Raw genomic sequence first — 21,307 nt, 5'->3', positions numbered from 1 at the left:
CCAAAGAGCTCTGGGAGATGAGATGCCTTGATAAATGTTGGCATAAAACAAGATCAGTACAACTGAATGTGGATAAGAATTCATAATCAAGCCTACCCTATAGCAATAAAAGAGGCAAAGTGGGTTTATTTTCCACTCTTATTGCACCCACAGATACTCAGCAGCTTTATTTAAAGTGACCCATTCCCTTTTAGGGAAATTGGGTCTGGAAGAACTGCTGCTGGATCATTGTGAGGAATTTTCTAAGCATTCTGGAGGATAACATTGTTTGCATCTGTATGGAGTTAGACACTAGCTTGGCAGGTCCAGTTGAGCTGATGGAAACAACATCTTATTTAGTCATCTGGGGTCAGTTTGTATCAGTGAGTCCCAAGGAAGCAGACAGAGTTCTCTGTGCAGTGAGCCCTGTTGGACTGGCTACAGGCATTAGAACTGGGGATCACCATGTTGTGGTAGTTCTCCTTCCTGAATGGCCAACTCCACTTAGTGGTGGGTGGAAAGAGGTCAGTAACTCCATTACAGAGAGGCAGAGGGCTTGGCACTTTCCTCCCTTTTATTTAATATCTACATGAGATCTCTGGAGCAGGTCATATGGTGGCATGGAGTGAGATATCAATATGCAGGCAATACCCAGTTATACTTTGCCACCCCAGCCTGCTAAGCTGATGCAGTGGAGGCTGTTAGGGGTTTGATGGGAAGAACCGACATAGACTTAATCCTAGCATATTGGAATGGCTATGGGTACAAAATTCTTCTGATTCCAGAGAGGTACCATCTTTGGTTCTGGATGGGACTGTACTCTTATGGACAGAGGTGCTCACAGTTTGGGGGTTCTTTTAACTCACAGCTTTTGCTCAAGCAGCAGTTGGAGAACCATAGCCATGACACCCTTCATACAACTGTAACTGGTGCATCAGTTACAGTTTTTCCTGGATTAGGAAGCTTTTCACACACTCAAGCCCTTGTCACCTCATAGTTGGACTATTGCAATTTGCACTATATGGGGCTCAGTTAAAGACTAGCTGGAAGCTTAAACTAGTTCAGTATGTGTAATGGAAGCTTCAAGCATTGTCCATGTAATACCTCTACTCCAGGAGCTGCACTGGCTGCTGGTCAAGTTCCAGATGCAGTTCAAGGTGTTGGTTATCATCTTTGAAGATGGTTCTATCTCAGAAACTCTTCCATCTTCAGGAACCCCAAAGCAGGGATTTCTGAATGCTGGCACCTCTCTCACAGAACTATTTTATTTGCCCTTATATATAAGACTACCTCCTCCCCAAGGATATATGTAAAGAAATAAAAACTTGGTTGTGGGAAGTAGCACTGAAGGATATTAGATTTTGGTATCTACCCCCATTGATCAGTATATAATGCATTTTTATTATTGTTATGTTGTTTTTAATCCTGGAGTTCAATTCAGTCCCATACCCTTCAGCACCTTTGTTTTTTATTCCATTCTTTTGGAAGCTCTCTGTTGAGCAACTTGCATCCCACCCAAAACCTTCTTTAATTTCCATCAAAATTATTCTGTGCTTTCTGTGCCTAATAATGAATTGAATGTTTGTTACTGATGATTACTCTTACTTGATTCTGCTTCATGTGGCATTTTTTCAGTGACAAAAATACAGTGGGGCAAAAAAGTATTTAGTCAGCCACCAATTGTGCAGGTTCTCCCACTTAAAAAGATGAGAGAGGCCTGTAATTTTCATCATAGGTATACCTCAACTATGAGAGACAAAATGGGGGAAAAAATCCAGAAAATCACATTGTCTGATTTTTAAAGAATTTATTTGCAAATCATGGTGGAAAATAAGTATTTGGTCACCTACAAACAAGCAAGATGTCTGGCTCTCACAGACCTGTAACTACTTCTTTAAGAGGCTCCTCTGTCCTCCACTTGTTACCTATAGTACTGGCACCTGTTTGACCTTGTTATCAGTATAAAAGACACCTGTCCACAACCTCAAACAGTCACACTCCAAACTCCACTATGGCCAAGACCAAAGAGCTGTCGAAGGACACTAGAAACAAAATTGTAGACCTGCACCAGGCTGGGAAGACTGAATCTGCAATAGGCAAGCAGCTTGGTGTGAAGAAATCAACTGTGGGAGCAAGAATTAGAAAATGGAAGACATATAAGACCACTGATAATCTCCCTCGATCTGGGGCTCCATGCAAGATCTCACCCCGTGGGGTCAAAATGATCACAAGAACGGTGAGCAAAAATCCCAGAACCACACAGGGGGACCTAGTGAATGACCTGCAGAGAGCTGGGACCAAAGTAACAAAGGCTACCATCAGTAACACACTACGCCGCCAGGGACTCAAATCCTGCAGTGCCAGACGTGTCCCCCTGCTTAAGCCAGTACATGTCCGGGCCCGTCTGAAGTTTGCTAGAGAGCATTTGGATGATCCAGAAGAGGATTGGGAGAATGTCATATGGTCAGATGAAACCAAAGTAGAACGTTTTGGTCTAAACTCAACTCGTCGTGTTTGGAGGAGAGAGAATGCTGAGTTGCATCCAAAGAACACCATACCTACTGTGAAGCATGGGGGTGGAAACATCATGCTTTGGGGCTGTTTTTCTGCAAAGGGACCAGGACGACTGATCCGTGTAAAGGAAAGAATGAATGGGGCCATGTATCATGAGATTTTGAGTGAACACCTCCTTCCATCAGCAAGGGCTTTGAAGATGAAACGTGGCTGGGTCTTTCAGCATGACAATGATCCCAACACACTGCCCTGGCAACGAAGGAGTGGCTTCGTAAGAAGCATTTCAAGGTCCTGGAGTGGCCTAGCCCGTCTCCAGATCTCAACCCCATGGAAAACCTTTGGAGGGAGTTGAAAGTCCGTGTTGCCCTGCGACAGCCCCAAAACATCACTGCTCTAGAGGAGATCTGCATGGAGGAATGGGCCAAAATACCAGCAACAGTGTGTGAAAACCTTGTGAAGACTTACAGAAAACGTTTGACCTCTGTCATTGCCAACAAAGGATATATAACAAAGTATTGAGATGAACTTTTGATATTGACTAAATACTTATTTTCCACCATGATTTGCAAATAAATTCTTTAAAAATCAGACAATGTGGTTTTCTGGATTTTTTCCCCCATTTTGTCTCTCATAGTTGAGGTATACCTATGATGAAAATTACAGGCCTCTCTCATCTTTTTAAGTGGGAGAACTTGCACAATTGGTGGCTGACTAAATACTTTTTTGCCCCACTGTATGCTTTTAATCTACAACACAGCTGTAAATTATGCACAAAATGCAACATTTTGGCAGATCAGTTGTCATCAGGCAAGTACAAATGTTCATTTAACTGGAGATAGATCATATGACTGGTCTTTCATTGAGGGGGTCACATGATTGATTCTTTGAGTTATCTAAGAAATATTCTGTATTCCATGTCCTTCCAAATTCAGTGCTCCTTTCGCTATAATTTTTTTTTGCCAGCTATTTCCATTTTGCTTCCTTCTCTCACCTTCCTTTTGGGTCATAAAAGTACTTTATATAAAAGTTGGTTTTGTTAAAAAAGATGAATTTCATAGAAAAGCATTTTATGTGTCTGAAAAAAGTTGCTTTCATTCCACTTATACAGTCAGGTCCAGAAATATTGGGACATCGACACAATTCTAACATCTTTGGCTCTATACACCACCACAATGGATTTGGAATGAAACAAATACAATGTGCCTTAACTGCAGGCTGTCAGCTTTAATTTGAGGGTATGTACATCCAACTCAGGTGAACGGTGTAGGAATTACAACAGTTTGCTTATGTGCCTCCCACTTGTTAAGGGACCAAAAGTAATGGGACAATTGGCTTCTCAGCTGTTCCATGGACAGGCGTGTGATATTCCCTCAGTACCCCAATTACAATGTGCAGATAAAAGGCCCAGAGTTCATTTCAAGTGTGCTAGTTGCATTTGGAATCTGTTGCTGTCAACTCTCAAGATGAGATCCAAGGAGCTGTCACTATCAGTGAAGCAAGCCATCATTAGGCTGAAGAAACAAAACAAACCCATCAGAGAGATAGCAAGAACATTAGGTGTGGCCAAAACAACTGTTTGGACCATTCTCAAAAAGAAGGAACGCACCGGTGAGCTCAGCAACACCAAAAGACCCAGGAGACAACGGAAAACAACTGTGGTGGATGACCGAAGAATCCTTTCCCTGGTGAAGAAAACACCCTCCACAACAGTTGGCCAGATCAAGAACACTCTCCAGGAGGTAGGTGTATGTGTGTCAAAGTCAACAATCAAAAGAAGACTTCACCAGAGTGAATACAGAGGGTTCACCACAAGATGTAAACCACTGGTGAGCCTCAAAAACAGGAAGGCCAGATTAGAGTTTGCCAAACGACATCTAAAAAAGCCTTCACAGTACTGGAACAACATCCTATGGACAGATGAGACCAAGATCAACTTATACCAGAGTGATGGGAAGAGAAGAGTATGAAGAAGGAAAGGAACTGCTCATGATCCTAAGCATACCACCTCATCAGTGAAGCATGGTGGTGGTAGTGTCATGGCGTGGGCATGTATGGCTGCCAATGGAACTGGTTCTCTTGTATTTATTGATGATGTGACTGCTGACAAAAGCAGCAGGATGAATTCTGCAGTGTTTCGGACAATATTATCTGCTCACATTCAGCCAAATGCTGCAGAACTCATTGGACGGCGCTTCACAGTACAGATGGACAATGACCCAAAGCATACTGCAAAAGCAACCAAAGAGTTTTTGAAGGGACAGAAGTGGAATGTTATGCAATGGCCAAGTCAATCACCTGACCTGAATCCCATTGAGCATTCATTTCACTTGCTGAAGACAAAACTGAAGGGAAAATGCCCCAAGAACAAGCAGGAACTGAAGACAGTTGCAGTAGAGGCCTGGCAGGGCATCACCAGGGATGAAACCCAGTGTCTGGTGATGTCTATGCGTTCCAGACTTCAGGCTGTGATTGATTGCAACGGATTTGCAACCAAGTATTAAAAAGGGAAAGTTTGATGTATGATTATTATTCTGTCCCATTACTTTTGGTCCCTTAACAAGTGGGAGGCACATATGCAAACTGTTGTAATTCCTACACCATTCACCTGAGTTGGATGTACATACCCTCAAATTAAAGCTGACAGTCTGCAGTTAAGGCACATTGTGTTTGTTTCATTCCAAATCCATTGTGGTGGTGTATAGAGCCAAAGATGTTAGAATTGTGTCGATGTCCCAATATTTCTGGACCTGACTGTAACTGAAGTATTGTACTGATCTTGGTGATTGCAACTATTATTTGTATTCTTTTTAAAGTTATTTTAAGCTTACTTTTTATTTATATCTATATTTTATGTGATACAAATATTTGACATATGTTGCATTTTCTGGCTTTAAGTCTATTATAGATGTATACAGTGGGGCAAAAAAGTATTTAGTCAGCCACCAATTGTGCAAGTTCTCCCACTTAAAAAGATGAAAGAGGCCTGTAATTTTCATCATAGGTATACCTCAACTATGAGAGACAAAATGGGGGAAAAAATCCAGAAAACCACATTGTCTGATTTTTAAAGAATTTATTTGCAAATCATAGTGGAAAATAAGTATTTGGTCAATATCAAAAGTTCATCTCAATACTTTGTTATATATCCTTTGTTGGCAATGACAGAGGTCAAACGTTTTCTGTAAGTCTTCACAAGGTTTTCACACACTGTTGCTGGTATTTTGGCCCATTCCTCCATGCAGATCTCCTCTAGAGCAGTGATGTTTTGGGGCTGTCGCAGGGCAACACGGACTTTCAACTCCCTCCAAAGGTTTTCCATGGGGTTGAGATCTGGAGACGGGCTAGGCCACTCCAGGACCTTGAAATGCTTCTTACGAAGCCACTCCTTCGTTGCCGGGGCGGTGTGTTGGGATCATTGTCATGCTGAAAGACCCAGCCACGTTTCATCTTCAAAGCCCTTGCTGATGGAAGGAGGTGTTCACTCAAAATCTCATGATACATGGCCCCATTCATTCTTTCCTTTACACGGATCAGTCGTCCTGGTCCCTTTGCAGAAAAACAGCCCCAAAGCATGATGTTTCCACCCCCATGCTTCACAGTAGGTATGATGTTCTTTGGATGCAACTCAGCATTCTCTCTCCTCCAAACACGACGAGTTGAGTTTAGACCAAAACGTTCTACTTTGGTTTCATCTGACCATATGACATTCTCCCAATCCTCTTCTGGATCATCCAAATGCTCTCTAGCAAACTTCAGACGGGCCCGGACATGTACTGGCTTAAGCAGGGGGACACGTCTGGCACTGCAGGATTTGAGTCCCTGGCGGCGTAGTGTGTTACTGATGGTAGCCTTTGTTACTTTGGTCCCAGCTCTCTGCAGGTCATTCACTAGGTCCCCCTGTGTGGTTCTGGGATTTTTGCTCACCGTTCTTGTGATCATTTTGACCCCACGGGGTGAGATCTTGCATGGAGCCCCAGATCGAGGGAGATTATCAGTGGTCTTATATGTCTTCCATTTTCTAATTCTTGCTCCCACAGTTGATTTCTTCACACCAAGCTGCTTGCCTATTGCAGATTCAGTCTTCCCAGCCTGGTGCAGGTCTACAATTTTGTTTCTAGTGTCCTTCGACAGCTCTTTGGTCTTGGCCATAGTGGAGTTTGGAGTGTGACTGTTTGAGGTTGTGGACAGGTGTCTTTTATACTGATAACAAGGTCAAACAGGTGCCAGTACTACAGGTAACAAGTGGAGGACAGAGGAGCCTCTTAAAGAAGTAGTTACAGGTCTGTGAGAGCCAGACATCTTGCTTGTTTGTAGGTGACCAAATACTTATTTTCCACCATGATTTGCAAATAAATTCTTTAAAAATCAGACAATGTGATTTTCTGGATTTTTTTCCCCATTTTGTCTCTCATAGTTGAGGTATACCTATGATGAAAATTACAGGCCTCTCTCATCTTTTTAAGTGGGAGAACTTGCACAATTGGTGGCTGACTAAATACTGCCCCACTGTAATAAAGATTAACTTAAGAATGTGCTTTGATAGATTTATACCTTATTTTTGCAAAAGGTGTAGCTGCTGCAAAAGACCATGATATAGGAACTACAAATCTTCATATTGAAGTATCTGACGTTGTAAACATCCTTGTCAGTGTTGGCATAGCAAAGGGGAATGGAGTCCCTTCAAAATCAGGTAAAAATAAAATCTCTCAATGTGTACATAATAATATTCATATTAGTGTATACAATAGAATCTGTAAATTTAGCATAAATCAACCCACATAGTATTTTAAAAGCCCCTAGTTTTCATGAGATTCTTCCACTTTTCAATGTATTTTTTATAATAATGGTTTGAATCCTAAGAAAGGCTCATGGGGAAAAGTTAGCAAAATCTAAAGCTAAAAGCCACTGAGAGTAATTTATATACTTTTTCCTCTCTTCAGATATTTCAATCTATGTTTTATGTTTTGGTTACATTCAACAGAAGAATGGAGTTTGTAATACAGTGTTAGCTATATAGCAAAACTTTTCCATCTTTAGAACATGATTCCATTTGTCAATCCACAGGGGTTTTAAAAAAATTTGAAGAAGAAGATTTGGATGATCTGCTAAGAAAAAGACTGAAGGATTCGAGTGAATTGCCAGGTGCTTTGTGGCATATTTATGCCAACAAGGATGCTGACAAGATAAAGGAGTTTCTACAAAAGGTTAGTTTTATTCATTTATATTTTGTATTATTAGAACTAAATAGTCTTAGTTTTAGAACTAGTTACAATGTGTGTACTTTATGCTAAAACCCAATTTCTGGACAATTATTGGCTCTATAAAAATATGAAATATATCCTGCCAAACATGACTAGTACATGTGTACTTTCTGTTGCATGAAGATTGGATGCCCCAACCAATGGCATGTGGACATAATGAAATAAATGTGATACTCACATACAGTACTGTGCAAAAGTTTTAGGCAGGTGTGAGAAAATGCTGTAAAGTAAGAGTGCTTTCAAAAAGATATAGTGTAATTGTTTATGTTTATCAATTTACAAAATGCAAAGTGAGTGAACAGAAGAAAAACCAAATCAAATCAATATTTGGTGTGACCACCCTCTGCCTTCAAAACAGCATCAATTCTTCTAGGTACACTTGCACAGTTTTTGAAGGAACCCGGCAGGTAGGTTGTTCCAAACATCTTGCAGAACTAACCACAGATCTCCTGTGGATGTAGGCTGCCTCAGATCCTTCAGTCTCTTCATGTAATCCCAGACAGACGCGATGATGCTGAGATCAGGGCTCTGTGGGGGCCAAACCATCACTTCCAGGACTCCTTGTTCTTCTTGACGCTGAAGATAGTTCTTAATGACATTGGCTGTATGTTTGGGGTTGTTGTCCTGCTGCAGAATAAATTTGGGGCCAATCACACACCTCCCTGATGGTATGGCATGATGGATAAGTATCTGCCTATATTTCTCAGCATTGAGGACACCATTGATCCTGACCAAATCTGCAACTCCATTTGCAGAAATGCAGCCCCAAACTTGCAAGGAACCTCCACCATGCTTCACTGTTGCCCGCAGACACTCATTATTATACTGCTCTGCAGCCCTTCAGTGAACAAACTGCCTCCTGCTACAGCCAGATATTTCAGATTTTGACTCATCAGTCCTGAGTGCCTGCTGCCATTTTTCTGCACACCAGTTCCTATGTTTTCATGCATAGTTGAGTCACTTAGCCTTGTTTCCACGTTGGAGGTATGGCTTTTTGGGCACAATTCTTCCATGAAGACCACTTCTGGCTAGACTTCTCCAGACAGTAGTTGGGTATACCTGGGTCCCACTGGTGTTCACCAGTTCTGTGCTGTTGGCAGTGCTGGACATCTTCCAGTGTCAAAGGGAAGTAAGCATGATACATCTTTCATCTGCTGCATTAAGTTTCCTTGGCCGACTACTGCATCTACAGTCCTCAGTGTTGCCTGTTTCTTTGTGCTTCTTCAAAAAAGCCTGAACAGCACATCTTGAGACCCCCAGTCTGCTTTGAAATTTTTGCCTGGGAGAGACCTTGCTGATGCAGTATAACTCCCATGTGTCTTGTTGCTGTACTCAGTCTTGCCATGGTGAATGACTAGGACATGAAACTATCTTCCACAACCTCACCTTAGTAGCAGTTTGGCTGTTCCTCACCCAGTTTTAAGCCTCCTACACAGCTGCTTCTGTTTCAGTTAATGACTGTGTTTCAACCTATATATGAAATTGATGGTCATTAGCACCTGCTTGGTATAATTGGTTAATCATACACCTGGCTCTAATCCTACAAGATCCCTGACTTTGTGCAAATGTACAAAGTGTGCAAGTGTAAGAATTGATGCTGGTTTGAAGCCAAAGGGTAGTCACACCAAATATTGATTTGATTTAGATTTCTCTTTTGTTCACTCACTTTGCATTTTGTAAATTGATAAACATAAACAATTACAATATACATTTTTGAAAGCATTCTTACTTTACAGCATTTTTTCACATCTGCCTAAAACTTTTGCACAGTACTGTATGTACATAGAGCATATATTCTGGAAACTTGTTTTGCATTAAATCAGTATTACGTTATTTTGATTTATGCAGTCTAGTGGTTTTTGTTTTTAGTGTATTCACTTGAAAAATAAGACTGGATCTCTATTTCTTAGGTTTCAGATGAATCCATTAAATAAAACTTGGAAATGCCAAAGGTGGAGATAATTTGCTAAGAAAAGGATTATGCATGAATATAACAGTATTTTTCAGACTTTCCACATTTAGGACATTTATTTCAACTCACAGTTTAAACTAGCAAACAGTGTCAGTGGGGGCAAACGTCCTTCATTTGGGTAGGAAAATCAGCAGCATGAGTATAGAAACCATACTGGATAGCAGTACACAAGAAGAGTTACTTTGTGTGAGATGGGGGGGAGAGAGAGAGAGAGAAATTAATTAAATAAATAAATAAATAAATAAATAAATAGATAGAATTTGTGTGTCTTGGTGGATCACGTGCTGAACGTGAGCCAGCTGATGATATAGCTACAAAGAAAGCAAATGCAGTCCTAAGTTTTGTCCAGATCAAGAGAAGTCATCATTCCTCTTTATGTGGATCACATAAGTTAGGAATATCTGCAGTCATGTGAAAAAGAAAGTACACCCTCTTTGAGTTCTATGGTTTTACATATCAGGACGTAATAAAAATCAACCTCAGATGGTCAACAACACATGACATATTATACCATATCATCATTTATTTTACAAAAAGAAAGCCAAAATGGAGAAGCCATGTGTGAAAAACTAAATACACCCTTACTGCTTCCATAGGTATGAAGAGCCTAAGTAGCAGCCAGGTGCTGTTAATCAAATGCCCTTAATTAATTATCAGCAAGTGTGACTACCTCTATAAAAGCCAAAGTTTTAGGAGTTTGCTGGTCTTGGGCATTGAGGTGTGTGTTAATACAATGCCAAAGAGTAAAGACATCAGCAATGATCTTAGAGAAGCAATTGTTGCTGCCCATCAATCTGGAAAGGGTTATAAGGCCATTTCCAAACAATTTAAAGTCCATCATTCTACAGTGAGGAAGTTTATTCACAAGTAGAAAACATTCAAGACAGTTGCCAGTCTTCCCAGGAGTGGACATCCCAGCAAATTCACCCCAAGGTCAGACTGTGCAATGCTCAGAGAAATTGCAAAAAATCCAAGAGTTACATCTCAGACTGTACAGGCCTCAGATAGCATGTTAAATGTTAAAGTTCATGACAGTACAATTAGAAACAGACTAAACAAGTATGGTTTGTTTGGAAGAGTTGCCAGGAGAAAGCCTCTTATCTCTAAAAAGAACATGGCAGCATAGCTTAGGTTTGCAAAGTTGCATCTGAACAAATCACAAGACTTCTGGAAGAGGCTAAGTAGCAGCCAGGTGCTGCTAATCAAATGCCCTTGATCAACTGATCATCAGCAAGTGTGACTGTCCTTTGGACAGATGAGACCAAAGTGGAGATATTTGGCCATAATGCAGAGCACCACATTTGGTGAAAACCAAACACAGCATATCAGCACAAGCATCTCATACCAACCGTCAAGCACAGTGGTGGAGGGGTGATGATTTGGGCTTGTTTTGCAGCCACAGGACCTGGACACCTTGCAGTAATTGAGTCAACCTTGAACTCCTCTTTATACCAAAGTATTCTAGAGTCAAATGTGAGGTTGTCTGTCCAACAGCTAAAGTTTGGCCGACATTGGATCATGCAACAGGACAATGATCCCAAGCACACCAGCAAATCTATAACAGAATGGCTGAAAAAGAAAAGAATCAAGGTGTTGCATTGGCCCAGTCAAAGTCCAGACCTCAACCCGATTGAAATGCTGTGGCGGAACCTCAAGAGAGCTGTGCATAAACAAATGCCCGCAAACCTCAGTGAACTAAAGCAATGTTGTAAAGAAGAGTGGGCCAAAATTCCTCCACAACAATGTGAGAGACTGATAAAGTCCTACAGAAAACAATGACTTCAAGTTATTGCTGCTAAAGGTGGTTCTACAAGCTATTGAATCATAAGGTGTACTTAGTTTTTCACACATGGCTTCTCCATTTTGGCTTTCTTTTTGTAAAATAAATGATGACCTGGTGTAACATGTCGTGTTGTTGTTCATCTGAGGTCGTATTTACCTACTTTTGAGAACTGCTAAGGACCAGATGATTTTTATTATGTCCTGATACGTAAAACCATAGAACTCAAAGAGGGTGTACTTTCTTTTTCACATGACTGTAGCTCGCATTTTAGGAAGGGGACTTGCAAACTGGAACTTGCCCAGAGGAGAGCAACTGAGATGATAGAGTAACAAGGATGGAAAACACATGAGACATAGTTGGAAACTTTTGATATGTTTAGCCTAGAACAGGGGTTCTCAAAGTACGGCCCACGGGCCGGATACGGCCCGCCAGGGTCATTTATCCCGCCCGCCTGATTGGCCACCGCTGCTGTCTATCAGAAGCGGAAGTGTCGGGGCTGTGTAGGGAGCTGCAGGCGATGCACAAGGAGGGAGATCGCAGAGCTGGACTATTCTACATGACAGGTATGCTGGGTCCAGCGGCTCTCCTCTCCTGTTTTTTTTTCAAACTATAGTCCAGCCCCCCAACATTTTGAGGGGCCATGAACTGGCCCCCTGTTTAAAAAGTTTGAAGACCCCTGGCCTAGAAGAAGAAAAGACTACAGGAAGATGTGATAACTGTCATGAAGTACTTGAAGGGTTGCCATGTAGGAGATGAGGCAGACTTGCAATGTTGTTTCAGAACAAGAAACAAATCATGAAGAAGCAGATTTTAACTGAATATCAGAAAATAAAATCTGTAACATTTGGCATATTAACATTATCATGGACATAGAGGAAAAAGAACATTTGGACCAGTTATTCAAACTCATGTTTACAGAAAAGGATGCAAGTAATGGTAAAAGAAGAGAAATGTTACAGGTAGTCCTTGACTTACGACCATTCAACAGCGCTGAAAAAAGTGACTTGTGACCAGTCCTCACACAACCATCACAGTGTTCCTGCAGTCACATGATCAAAATTTGGGTGCTTGGCAACCAGCATGTATTTACGGCAGTTGCGGCATCCAGGGTCATGTGATCACCATTTATGACCTTCCTAGCTGGCTTCCAACAAACAAAATCAATAGGGAACTGTGTGATTCACAAATGACTGTGTGATTCGCTTAATGATCATGTGATTTGCTTAGCAACTGCGGTGATTTGCTTAACGACCACCGCAAAAAATGTCATAAAATCAGGTCCAGTCTGCCTCACTTAACAACCACATTGCTTTAAGACTAATTTTCTGGTCCCTATTGTGCTCGAAAGTTGAGGACTACCTGAATTTAAACATTTTGTTCTATTTTATTTGTTAGTGGAGTTTATCACGCACAAAAAATGTAATGGGTTGGGAAGCAGGCTTTTCCTATGCATTCCATTCCAATTTTATAGAGAGGAACAAGACTGCCCTGCCTGCAGCACAGAAGTACTTTTATGAGCTCTGAAACTGATGTACAGTTGTCTGTATGTTCAGGAGTGCTAGCAGACTCGTAGTGCTTGTGCTGACTAGGACATTCTTCTGTTGATTAACTAATTAACACATATGCTGTGATAAGAAGCACTAGAGATGGGGTTTGAGGAGAACTGGGGCAGAAGAAAAAGAAGCCTTCGCACTCCTTTTGTGTAACAACATGCCTATACAGAAAGCATAACCCTTCAAATTGGTACCACAACCATGGATAACAAAAAAGAAGATATATCTATCTTGAAATCAGAGTTGTTACTGATTTATATTTATTTATACTCATTCCTCAATCATCACAGGTTGTTCCTTTTTTTTTAAATAACTTATTACAAATGTATTACAGGTCGCAAAGGAACAAGGTTTAGATGTATTACCAGAGCACGATCCAATACGCGATCAGAGTTGGTATGTAAACAAAAAACTCCGCCAAAGACTGTTTGAAGAATATGGAGTAAAAACATGTACTCTCATCCAGTTCCTTGGTGATGCTATTATTTTACCAGCAGGAGCCCTGCACCAGGTAAAGTTAAGTGTAATATGTTACTTTAATTTGTACCTGTTCTAAGACATAACTGACAAGAGATACTACACTTGATCTCAGCCAAAGATCAAAAGGATTTTGTTTTGGTTGTTTTGTAGTTGACAAGTAAAATGGTTCTGGAGGAATATTTTAATGCATTAGGCATTGTGTCAAAGCTTATTTTAAAATGTTGGGCCTTTAGGCTTAGAAGAAATATCTGCAAACAAAGTATTTTCTTGTTTGCTTTTTTAGATATAACCCTGAGCTAGGGAGCAAATTAAATGGTGGTTCTGTCAAGTCTCTTGTCTGAAAGGAAAGCGGTTATAAATGCAATTATATTTTGCGCTCTCTCTCTAAGGTCACATCATTTCTTTACTGCTATGTATTTTCTATGTGGCTTACATTTAATCATTATAACTGCTTTAAAATCTATTTTTTATTATATTGCAAGATGCTTTATTTGGCTCTGTCAGTTAAATTTTATTACAGTTTGTTGACCAAAGAAATCTCTTTGCTTGGCTATTTGCCTGAAGAAAAAGGACATAAATTGCAGCATGTAGCAGATGTATTGAGGCATAAATTTATCTATAAATTTTGTACCAGAAAGTTCTACTACATTTCTTTTTCAGTCAACCCCTATATGCTGCCCAGTAATAGCTGGTTGTGTCTTTGTTTTTGCTTTTGTTTTGGCTCAGGTGCAAAATTTTCATAGCTGTATTCAAGTAACGGAAGACTTTGTATCTCCAGAACATCTTGCACAATCATTTCATTTAACACAAGAGCTTAGACTCTCAAAGGAAGAAATCAACTACGATGACAAGCTGCAGGTAACAGATGAATGAATGCTTGCCATTATTCAGTTTCTGGTGAAATGTCATTCTTCTCTAATGCTCACTTTGCATCTGGGATTACAGCAGCCTTGCCTACATGTTGCTTGTATTTAAGCTAAGGGTGCATATCGAGAACATATCCTTCCCCCTCTGTTTCTGTTTTTGTCTCCTGCCTGGCCTCTGTCAGTCCATAAGGAGAGCTGAAGCCAGGGTTGTAAATATTCTGTCCTGGAGAAGATCACAGTTAAGCACAGGATTCAGTTCAGAACCAGGGTCATACAAGACCAGAGGCCCAGGGTCTCTTCTTCACTGTCTGTCTTCAAACATTCATTTCTTCCTTGATTTTCTTACAGATAAAAAATATATTATGTCATACAATTAAGGAAATGGTGAGAGCTTTGAAAATTCATGAACATGAAATTGAAGATATGGAAGAAAATTAAATGTATGCGTTCTCCTTTGGGGCTCAGAAGAACATTATCGTATTTTTCTTTACGATAAAGAGTCTTTTCACTAATATAAGCTGCACGAACCATCAGTGCCAAGAAAATATGTTTATTATATTTACTTGCTACTGACACTGCAACAAATTAGGCTCTCCTTACAGTTCTTTTGATTTAACTTGAGCTTTTTAGAAATGGAAAACTCTAAACAGCACTGTGCTGTTATGTATTATAGTGTAAATGAATTTTTCAAGCTGTCAAAAGTTTAAGATGTATTTATTTTTGGAAAAAACTACAGAATTCTATGCTCTATTGTTGATCAAATGTAAATGTGATTTGTACAGTTTGGTTAAAATAACTTGGATATTTTTCACTGCATTGAGACAGTTACTGTGAGAGTAGGATACAAACACCAGCTATTGCCTGCATTTGAGATATTGCTGAATCCGCACAGCAGTCATGTCATGATCTGAAAATTACTGCCAAATAACTGTAAACTTTGTATCATAAAAAATATATGAAATAGATACTACAGACACTTCAGTATTTTATTGAAGCTATTCAGTGTACAATTAAACATTTTCAGAAATGTGTAATTTATTTAAAATTCGTCTCATTTTGGTAAAATTTATGTGAACTTTTAAAGCTAAATATAAAACTTAATATGCTATGTAAATATATACATATATACATTCAATAATGTATTTTTTTAAAACATTGGCTTGCTTTAATTTGTTAAAAGTGCAAGTGTTAAACATGCTTTGTACATCAAAAGTTGAAAGGGGTTTTACATTTTCCATTAAAAGGACTTTATCAAGCATTGCCTCATTGTGTGTTTTTCATGTTCTGTGGCACATTCGTTAAAGATGTGCATGTCTGAGTCATTCATTCAGAGTGGCTGCAGATGTGTCTGTGTAATGATGACTCTTGTAAAAGACAAGTTGGTTGTTCAATTAATGTCAATCCTTTTGCTCTCTCCAGAGTTGCTGTGAAAGTGCTAGAGCACAGTTCAACTGGCTAAGCCAGAGAACGATTATCAAATGGAGAATAAACATAATTAAATTATTTCTTATGTATTGTTTTTAATTGTAGTTCTGGCTATAGAAAAATACTAGCTTAAAATCAGTTAAAAAGGCTGCAATTGGCAGACATCTAAACGACAGTCAAACTTATGGACTAGGAAATTAGAGTTTAATAATTTTGTGTATTTCTTTTCTTAACAATAGAGCTCTAATATTTCAATTCTGGCTGAATTAAATGTATATAAACTAGACGTGTTTACATGGTTACAATATTCTAAATAATGTGTAATATAATTGGAATATAAATCTAAACTAGTTATCTAAGCACTTTAATGTGTTCTACCCTAACTTTCAGTTGCAAATTCAATGTAGAATCTATTAGTTGAAATATTGGCAAATTTTTAACAAACTTGAATTTTTTTTTTTTTTTATCTGCACTCAGTCGTTACCGACTCTGCAGTGACTGCTTGGACAAGTCCTTGCAGTTTTCAAGGCAAGTGTTTTGGAAGTGGTTTGCCAGACCTCCTTCCTAGAGCAGAGCCCAGCTGGCGTGCGCAGGAGGCGGGGTTTCCGTTGCTTCGCGCCCTTTTCGGGCGCACACGGTTTTTCACACTTACCAGCAACTGCTCCCGACTCCTTTTTCTTGATTGCATTACATGCTTACCTTGCATTAGGAAAACTGGGATAGTTGATACAGCCAGTAACTAAGGGCATTTCTGGGTTTGTTTTGGACTAAAGTACTGTGACTCTGTCTTGTTCAGCTGTGTTATCCAAACAGGTGGTCTGGGAGTTAATGATGTCTCTGTTTTCTGTGACGAAGTCCTGGAAAGGCTATGAAAGCAGCTTCTCTAAGGTACTTTTTCTCTAGTTATTTTGCCCTGTGCCGCCTCCCCACACAGGGAGGGGAGTGAAAGAGGTAGAGTGCACCCATCTCTGTGACCCTGTTCACAGTTGGTGCTGACCCTGATTTAACAAAAAAAATAACGGAAAGGATATGACAGGCTTCCAACCTGCTTTGTCCAATCAAAAGGACTAAAAAATTATTATTGGATAAATCACCCTAGCTCGTGTACTGCTTGGGTGTGGAGGTAGATAAACTAGCTAAAGGAGGGAAGATCTTTTTTAAATTGCTTTTATTTTTATTAAACATTTTGGAAAAAAGAAAATGGCCAAAATAAGAAGTGGAAAAAGAAAACGTACAAACTAAACAGAGAAGATATTTACAAGCATCATAACACTGTAAAGTGAGTACAAATTCAGAGAGTAATATTAATATTTTTTTTTTTTTGTCTGCGCTCAGTCATTGCTGACCCTGCAGTGACTGCTTGGACGAGTCCTTGCAGTTTTCAAGGCAACTGTTTTTCGGAAGTGGTTTGCCAGAGCCTCCTTCCTAGGGCAGAGCCCAGCTGGCGAGCACAGGAGGCGGGGTTTCCGTTGCTTCGCGCCCTTTTCGGGCGCGCGCGGTTTTTCGCACTTACCGGCAACTGCTCCCAACTCCTTTTTTGCAAGGCGCCGCCAGCATTTTTCCTCCCACTGGAGTGAGAGTCCCCATTTATCTACTCACGTGAGTTTTCGAACTGTTGGGTTGACAGGAACTGGGGAGGAAACAGGAGCTCACCCTGTTTAACGCGAAGGCTGGACTCGAACCGCTGAAGCGTCGACCATTTCTGGCCAGAAACTTTCAGCGTCATTAAGCCGCTGCGCCACCGCGTCCCCCTTTAATATTAATTTAGGTCTACATAAATATGTCATTTGTAAATCACAAACCCTTTATAAAATCCTGTTAATAAAAAAAATACAGGTTTAGTAGTCCTCACTTAACCACAACTGGGACCGGAATTTAGGTCGCTAAGCGATGTAGTTAATAAGCGAGACATCAGGTGACCGCTTTGCTTAGCCACAGCAATACTGGCAATTCCCCTTGCTGCCATCAAGCAAATTCCACCGGTCGTTAGCCATAGCCCCAATCCAAGCCATTCCGGGCTTGGTCCCTCCCAGCCCTCAGTAAGGTAAGGGGCTGCCTCCAGCTCCCCCCATCTGCCTATCTCCCCCCACATCTCTGCCCTTTTGGCCACCCTGCACCCTGCCTTGTAGGGCAGCAACCAGCCCCAGGACTGCACAGCTCTGGGGCTGCTTGCCAGTCCCCAGGAAGCTGCAGCAGCCCCAGCCCAGTCCTGCCTGCCTATTCCCCCCCGCCACTACTTTTTTGGGCCTCTGCAGCCCTGCGCTTGGCTGTCCCAGCTGACCTTGCCTTCTTGCTCCTGCTGCCGACAAGGCACGCCTGGCCTGGCTGCTGGGCCAGGCTGGGCTGGCTTTGGCTGCAGAACAAAAAAGTGCTAAAGGCAGCCCCTCAATGGCAGCGTCCTGAAACACCCCTTTTTGCCATGCTCCTGGGTGGGGCTGGGGCTGTCTTTGGCTGCAGAAAAAGGAAGAAGAAAAGTCAGTTTGCTAGCTTGCAAGGAGTAGCAGAGAAGGTTTTTAACTATAACAAAATGGAGATTCATTTACAGGAAATGCATTAGAGGGCATGTGTTTTTTGCAGATGTGCTCAGGAAGAAAGGCAGAAGGAAGGAAGCAAGCTCATATTAACAATCTTAACAGTGGCACTCAATGTTTATGGGCTTTTTCCTGGGCACAGTTTTCTCCATTTGGGAGAGTTGGGTACATTCTTGATGGCCATCTTGGACTGTTGGCTTTAGTTCTCAGAGCCAAGTCTGAGTGTGCTGGCTTGCGGGGCCTCCCAGTGGACTGGCTCCTGGTGGGCTCAGTTCCTTTGGTGAACTCTGATGCGAGGGCAGGCTGTTCTCAGGAGCAGCACGTGCAGCGGCTGAGATTACTCCTGCCTCCAAGCTGTCAGTGTTTGCCTCTGGAGCTAGGCCTCTGATCCTTGGTGGCCTGGGTCTCCAGCTGCTGCTGCTGTTAAATGCCAATCCAGTAGGTAATAAACCCATCCTTACCAATGCCTTAATCATGGATGAGGCAGATGTGGCCAATATATCTGAGACCAGGGTGCACTCACCACTTGAAGATGTGTCCACCCAGGTTCTGTGTTTGGCATGGAGGGGACGCACCTGTCCTCTGGGAAAAGCTCTGAGGCTTTTAGAGGCTCTGTATAGCAGATAGCCTTACGGCTGAAGAGGGGCTCTAAGGGGCAGTTGGGTTTGTTGCTGCTGGACGCTGGATACGATGGTCAGGCTAGCGGTTGAATCCCCTCAGGTGCTTATCCTTCCAACAAAGTCAGCTTGTTTCAGGTCCCATTGATTAAGCAATGCTATCTAGCTGGACCCAGGAAACCTTTCTCACAACACCTGCCTTTGGAACAACTTCCCCCCAGAGATTTCTACAGCCTCTACCTTTAAGCAATCTCTAAAATAACTTCTTCCCCCTGGTCTGGCATTAGGGTTGCATGAGGTCTGAGGAAGATGGAGTTGGGGGCGATCCCTTGGACATTTTAAAAAATATGTGTTTTTTTTTTTAACTTAAGATCTAAGTTGGGAGTCTTCCTCATATCTGCAGTTTAGCTTGATTTTCTTTTCTTTTGGCAGATATACATACATTTTTGAACAAATACTTTAACTGCCCTAAGCTAGGCTTCCTTCCACACCATGGCATGCACGGTGTGGTGCTGCATCTGTGGATTTGGTTTTCCCCCCCAGTGATTTGTTTTCTTTTTGTTTCCCTGCAAAAATTCTGAGTGAGGCTTGTGGTCCTCTTCCATGCCTTTATTTTGTTGCACGGCCATAACTTCTTGGTTTTCAGGTTCCAAAACACCACTCTCATTTGCTGAACTGTTTCCCATAAATAATACTATTCTGGAGTTAAGGTTGGGCTGATGGTCAGCTTCATGATATAGGAGGGTCACCTGAGGGAGGGTTGGGAGGCATGAGCCCCCTTCTGTGAAGGCCATTTAAACTAATAGAGGTCATGGTATCATTGTACCAGCATGTTACCTTTGTGAAAGCCTACCTACTCCTGAAGCCATACCATCTGACAGCAACCTATCCCACAAAAAGCCATCTTCCAGACAGTCACAGTGGAGTCTCTTAATTTGGGGCATGACTACCTTTCATTCAGTGTGGGCAATGGCAAAGCACAAACAACAGCTGTGGTAGGCTGAAGGACTTACTTTAAGGACATGCAAATCCCTTATGCTTTGTGAAAGTTCCAGTGGTACTGTTTCCATCTGGTGCTGAATCTGTAGAGGACAAGACTTTGGTTCTCCAGTGTGGACTCACTGTGTCCCAGGCTGGGCTTAATATAGATCAGTTTTTCAACCTTGGCAACTTTAAGATGTGTGAACTTCAACTCCCAGAATTCCCCAGCCAAAGTTCAGAATCTCCCCCTCTGGGAGTTGAAGTCCACACATCTTAAAGTTGCCAAGGTTGAAAAGCACTGATATAGTGAGAGTGGACAACCTTTCCTGGGCTGAAATAGCAGAGCAGTTGTGAGAGGCAGTCATCTCTGGTGTGGAACCAGCAAAAAACCTGGAGGGCTCAAAGTGGTTCTCACACCGTGGTCAGAGGCAGAAGGGAATGCATACAGGAGCTGTCATGGGGATAGGTTGAGCCAGCAAAGCATGTCACATGTAAATGCCCAGTTATTTGATCTTCCCAAAGGGGGAACCTTATGTGCCAGCTATACCAGGCAACATACTGTTTTGGCCATCTATGACTACCAGCTCCAGGCATCCACATTGAATGCTTGCCTGGCTAAGATGGTTGAGCTTATTATAAAGGACACGTGGTGGTGTCACTGGCCACATGAGCAATTTGTGGTCTCCAGTGGGAGGTTGTCTGGAATATTAGCAACAGTGAACAGTGAAACCATCCAGCCCAGTTGGATCAGGTGAAAGTCTTCAATAATATCAAACATGCCTTCCTGGAGGAGAAAGTTCTGATGAGGTTGGGGTATCCCATTGGTTCAGAGACTCCAGCTTTTCTATTATTCCTGATTTATGTATGGTGTTTTGTGCCCTGGTGGGTGGCATTATGGACTTACATTTCTGCTTCTATATGTACTTTTAGTTATGCTTGTTATTGCATTTTTAGGATTATTTTTAATAAAATATCTAATTAAAATAAAGCTAAAGTTCCCTGCTTAGGTCCCTAAAAATGATGCCTATACCATCATCACCACCATTGCCAAATGTAGATGCAGGTACACTAGCACTGGGAAAGGCCAGGCAGAGAGAAAGGGAGAGGGAGAAGGAAGGGGACACTCATGGACGATCAGCCTCAAAAATGTTTCAATGGCGAATACGTGGGTTGCCAAAACTAAGATTTAAAGGAAACTCACTCTGAACCAAGAGCTGTAGATGGAGTGAGAGGAGTAAAAAGATTCCAAGAATATAGAATGGAATCCATGATTAAAATTAAACCATAGAAAGAAAAATGTAATTTTATTTCAAACTGAACAGAAAGACTTCTCTACAAACTCAGA

The 21,307-nt window shown here is 41.4% G+C and overlaps 1 protein-coding gene across 3 annotated transcripts in view; it reads left to right on the top strand.

Moving 5' to 3' along the window:
- The window catches only part of JMJD1C (jumonji domain containing 1C), a 149,119-nt gene extending 133,455 nt beyond the window's left edge, over positions 1 to 15,664 (top strand). For all 3 annotated transcript variants that reach the window (XM_088144295.1, XM_088144294.1, XM_088144296.1), the window contains 5 exons: positions 7,061 to 7,183; positions 7,558 to 7,697; positions 13,397 to 13,573; positions 14,269 to 14,400; positions 14,757 to 15,664. In XM_088144295.1, coding sequence (XP_088000421.1) covers positions 7,061 to 7,183; positions 7,558 to 7,697; positions 13,397 to 13,573; positions 14,269 to 14,400; positions 14,757 to 14,846 — 662 coding nt within the window. In that variant the 3' untranslated portion in view covers positions 14,847 to 15,664. The remainder of the gene's footprint in view (positions 1 to 7,060; positions 7,184 to 7,557; positions 7,698 to 13,396; positions 13,574 to 14,268; positions 14,401 to 14,756) is intronic.
- The last annotated feature ends 5,643 nt before the right edge of the window (positions 15,665 to 21,307 follow it).

The sequence above is a fragment of the Python bivittatus genome, unplaced genomic scaffold (assembly GCF_059951505.1).
Source record: "Python bivittatus isolate LINGU-HERP-01145 unplaced genomic scaffold, Pbiv_v1 ctg000400_np1212, whole genome shotgun sequence".
Classification (NCBI taxonomy): domain Eukaryota; kingdom Metazoa; phylum Chordata; class Lepidosauria; order Squamata; family Pythonidae; genus Python; species Python bivittatus.
The sequence above is the reverse complement of the archived record's forward strand: the minus strand, read 5'-3'. Positions and strand labels throughout refer to the sequence as shown.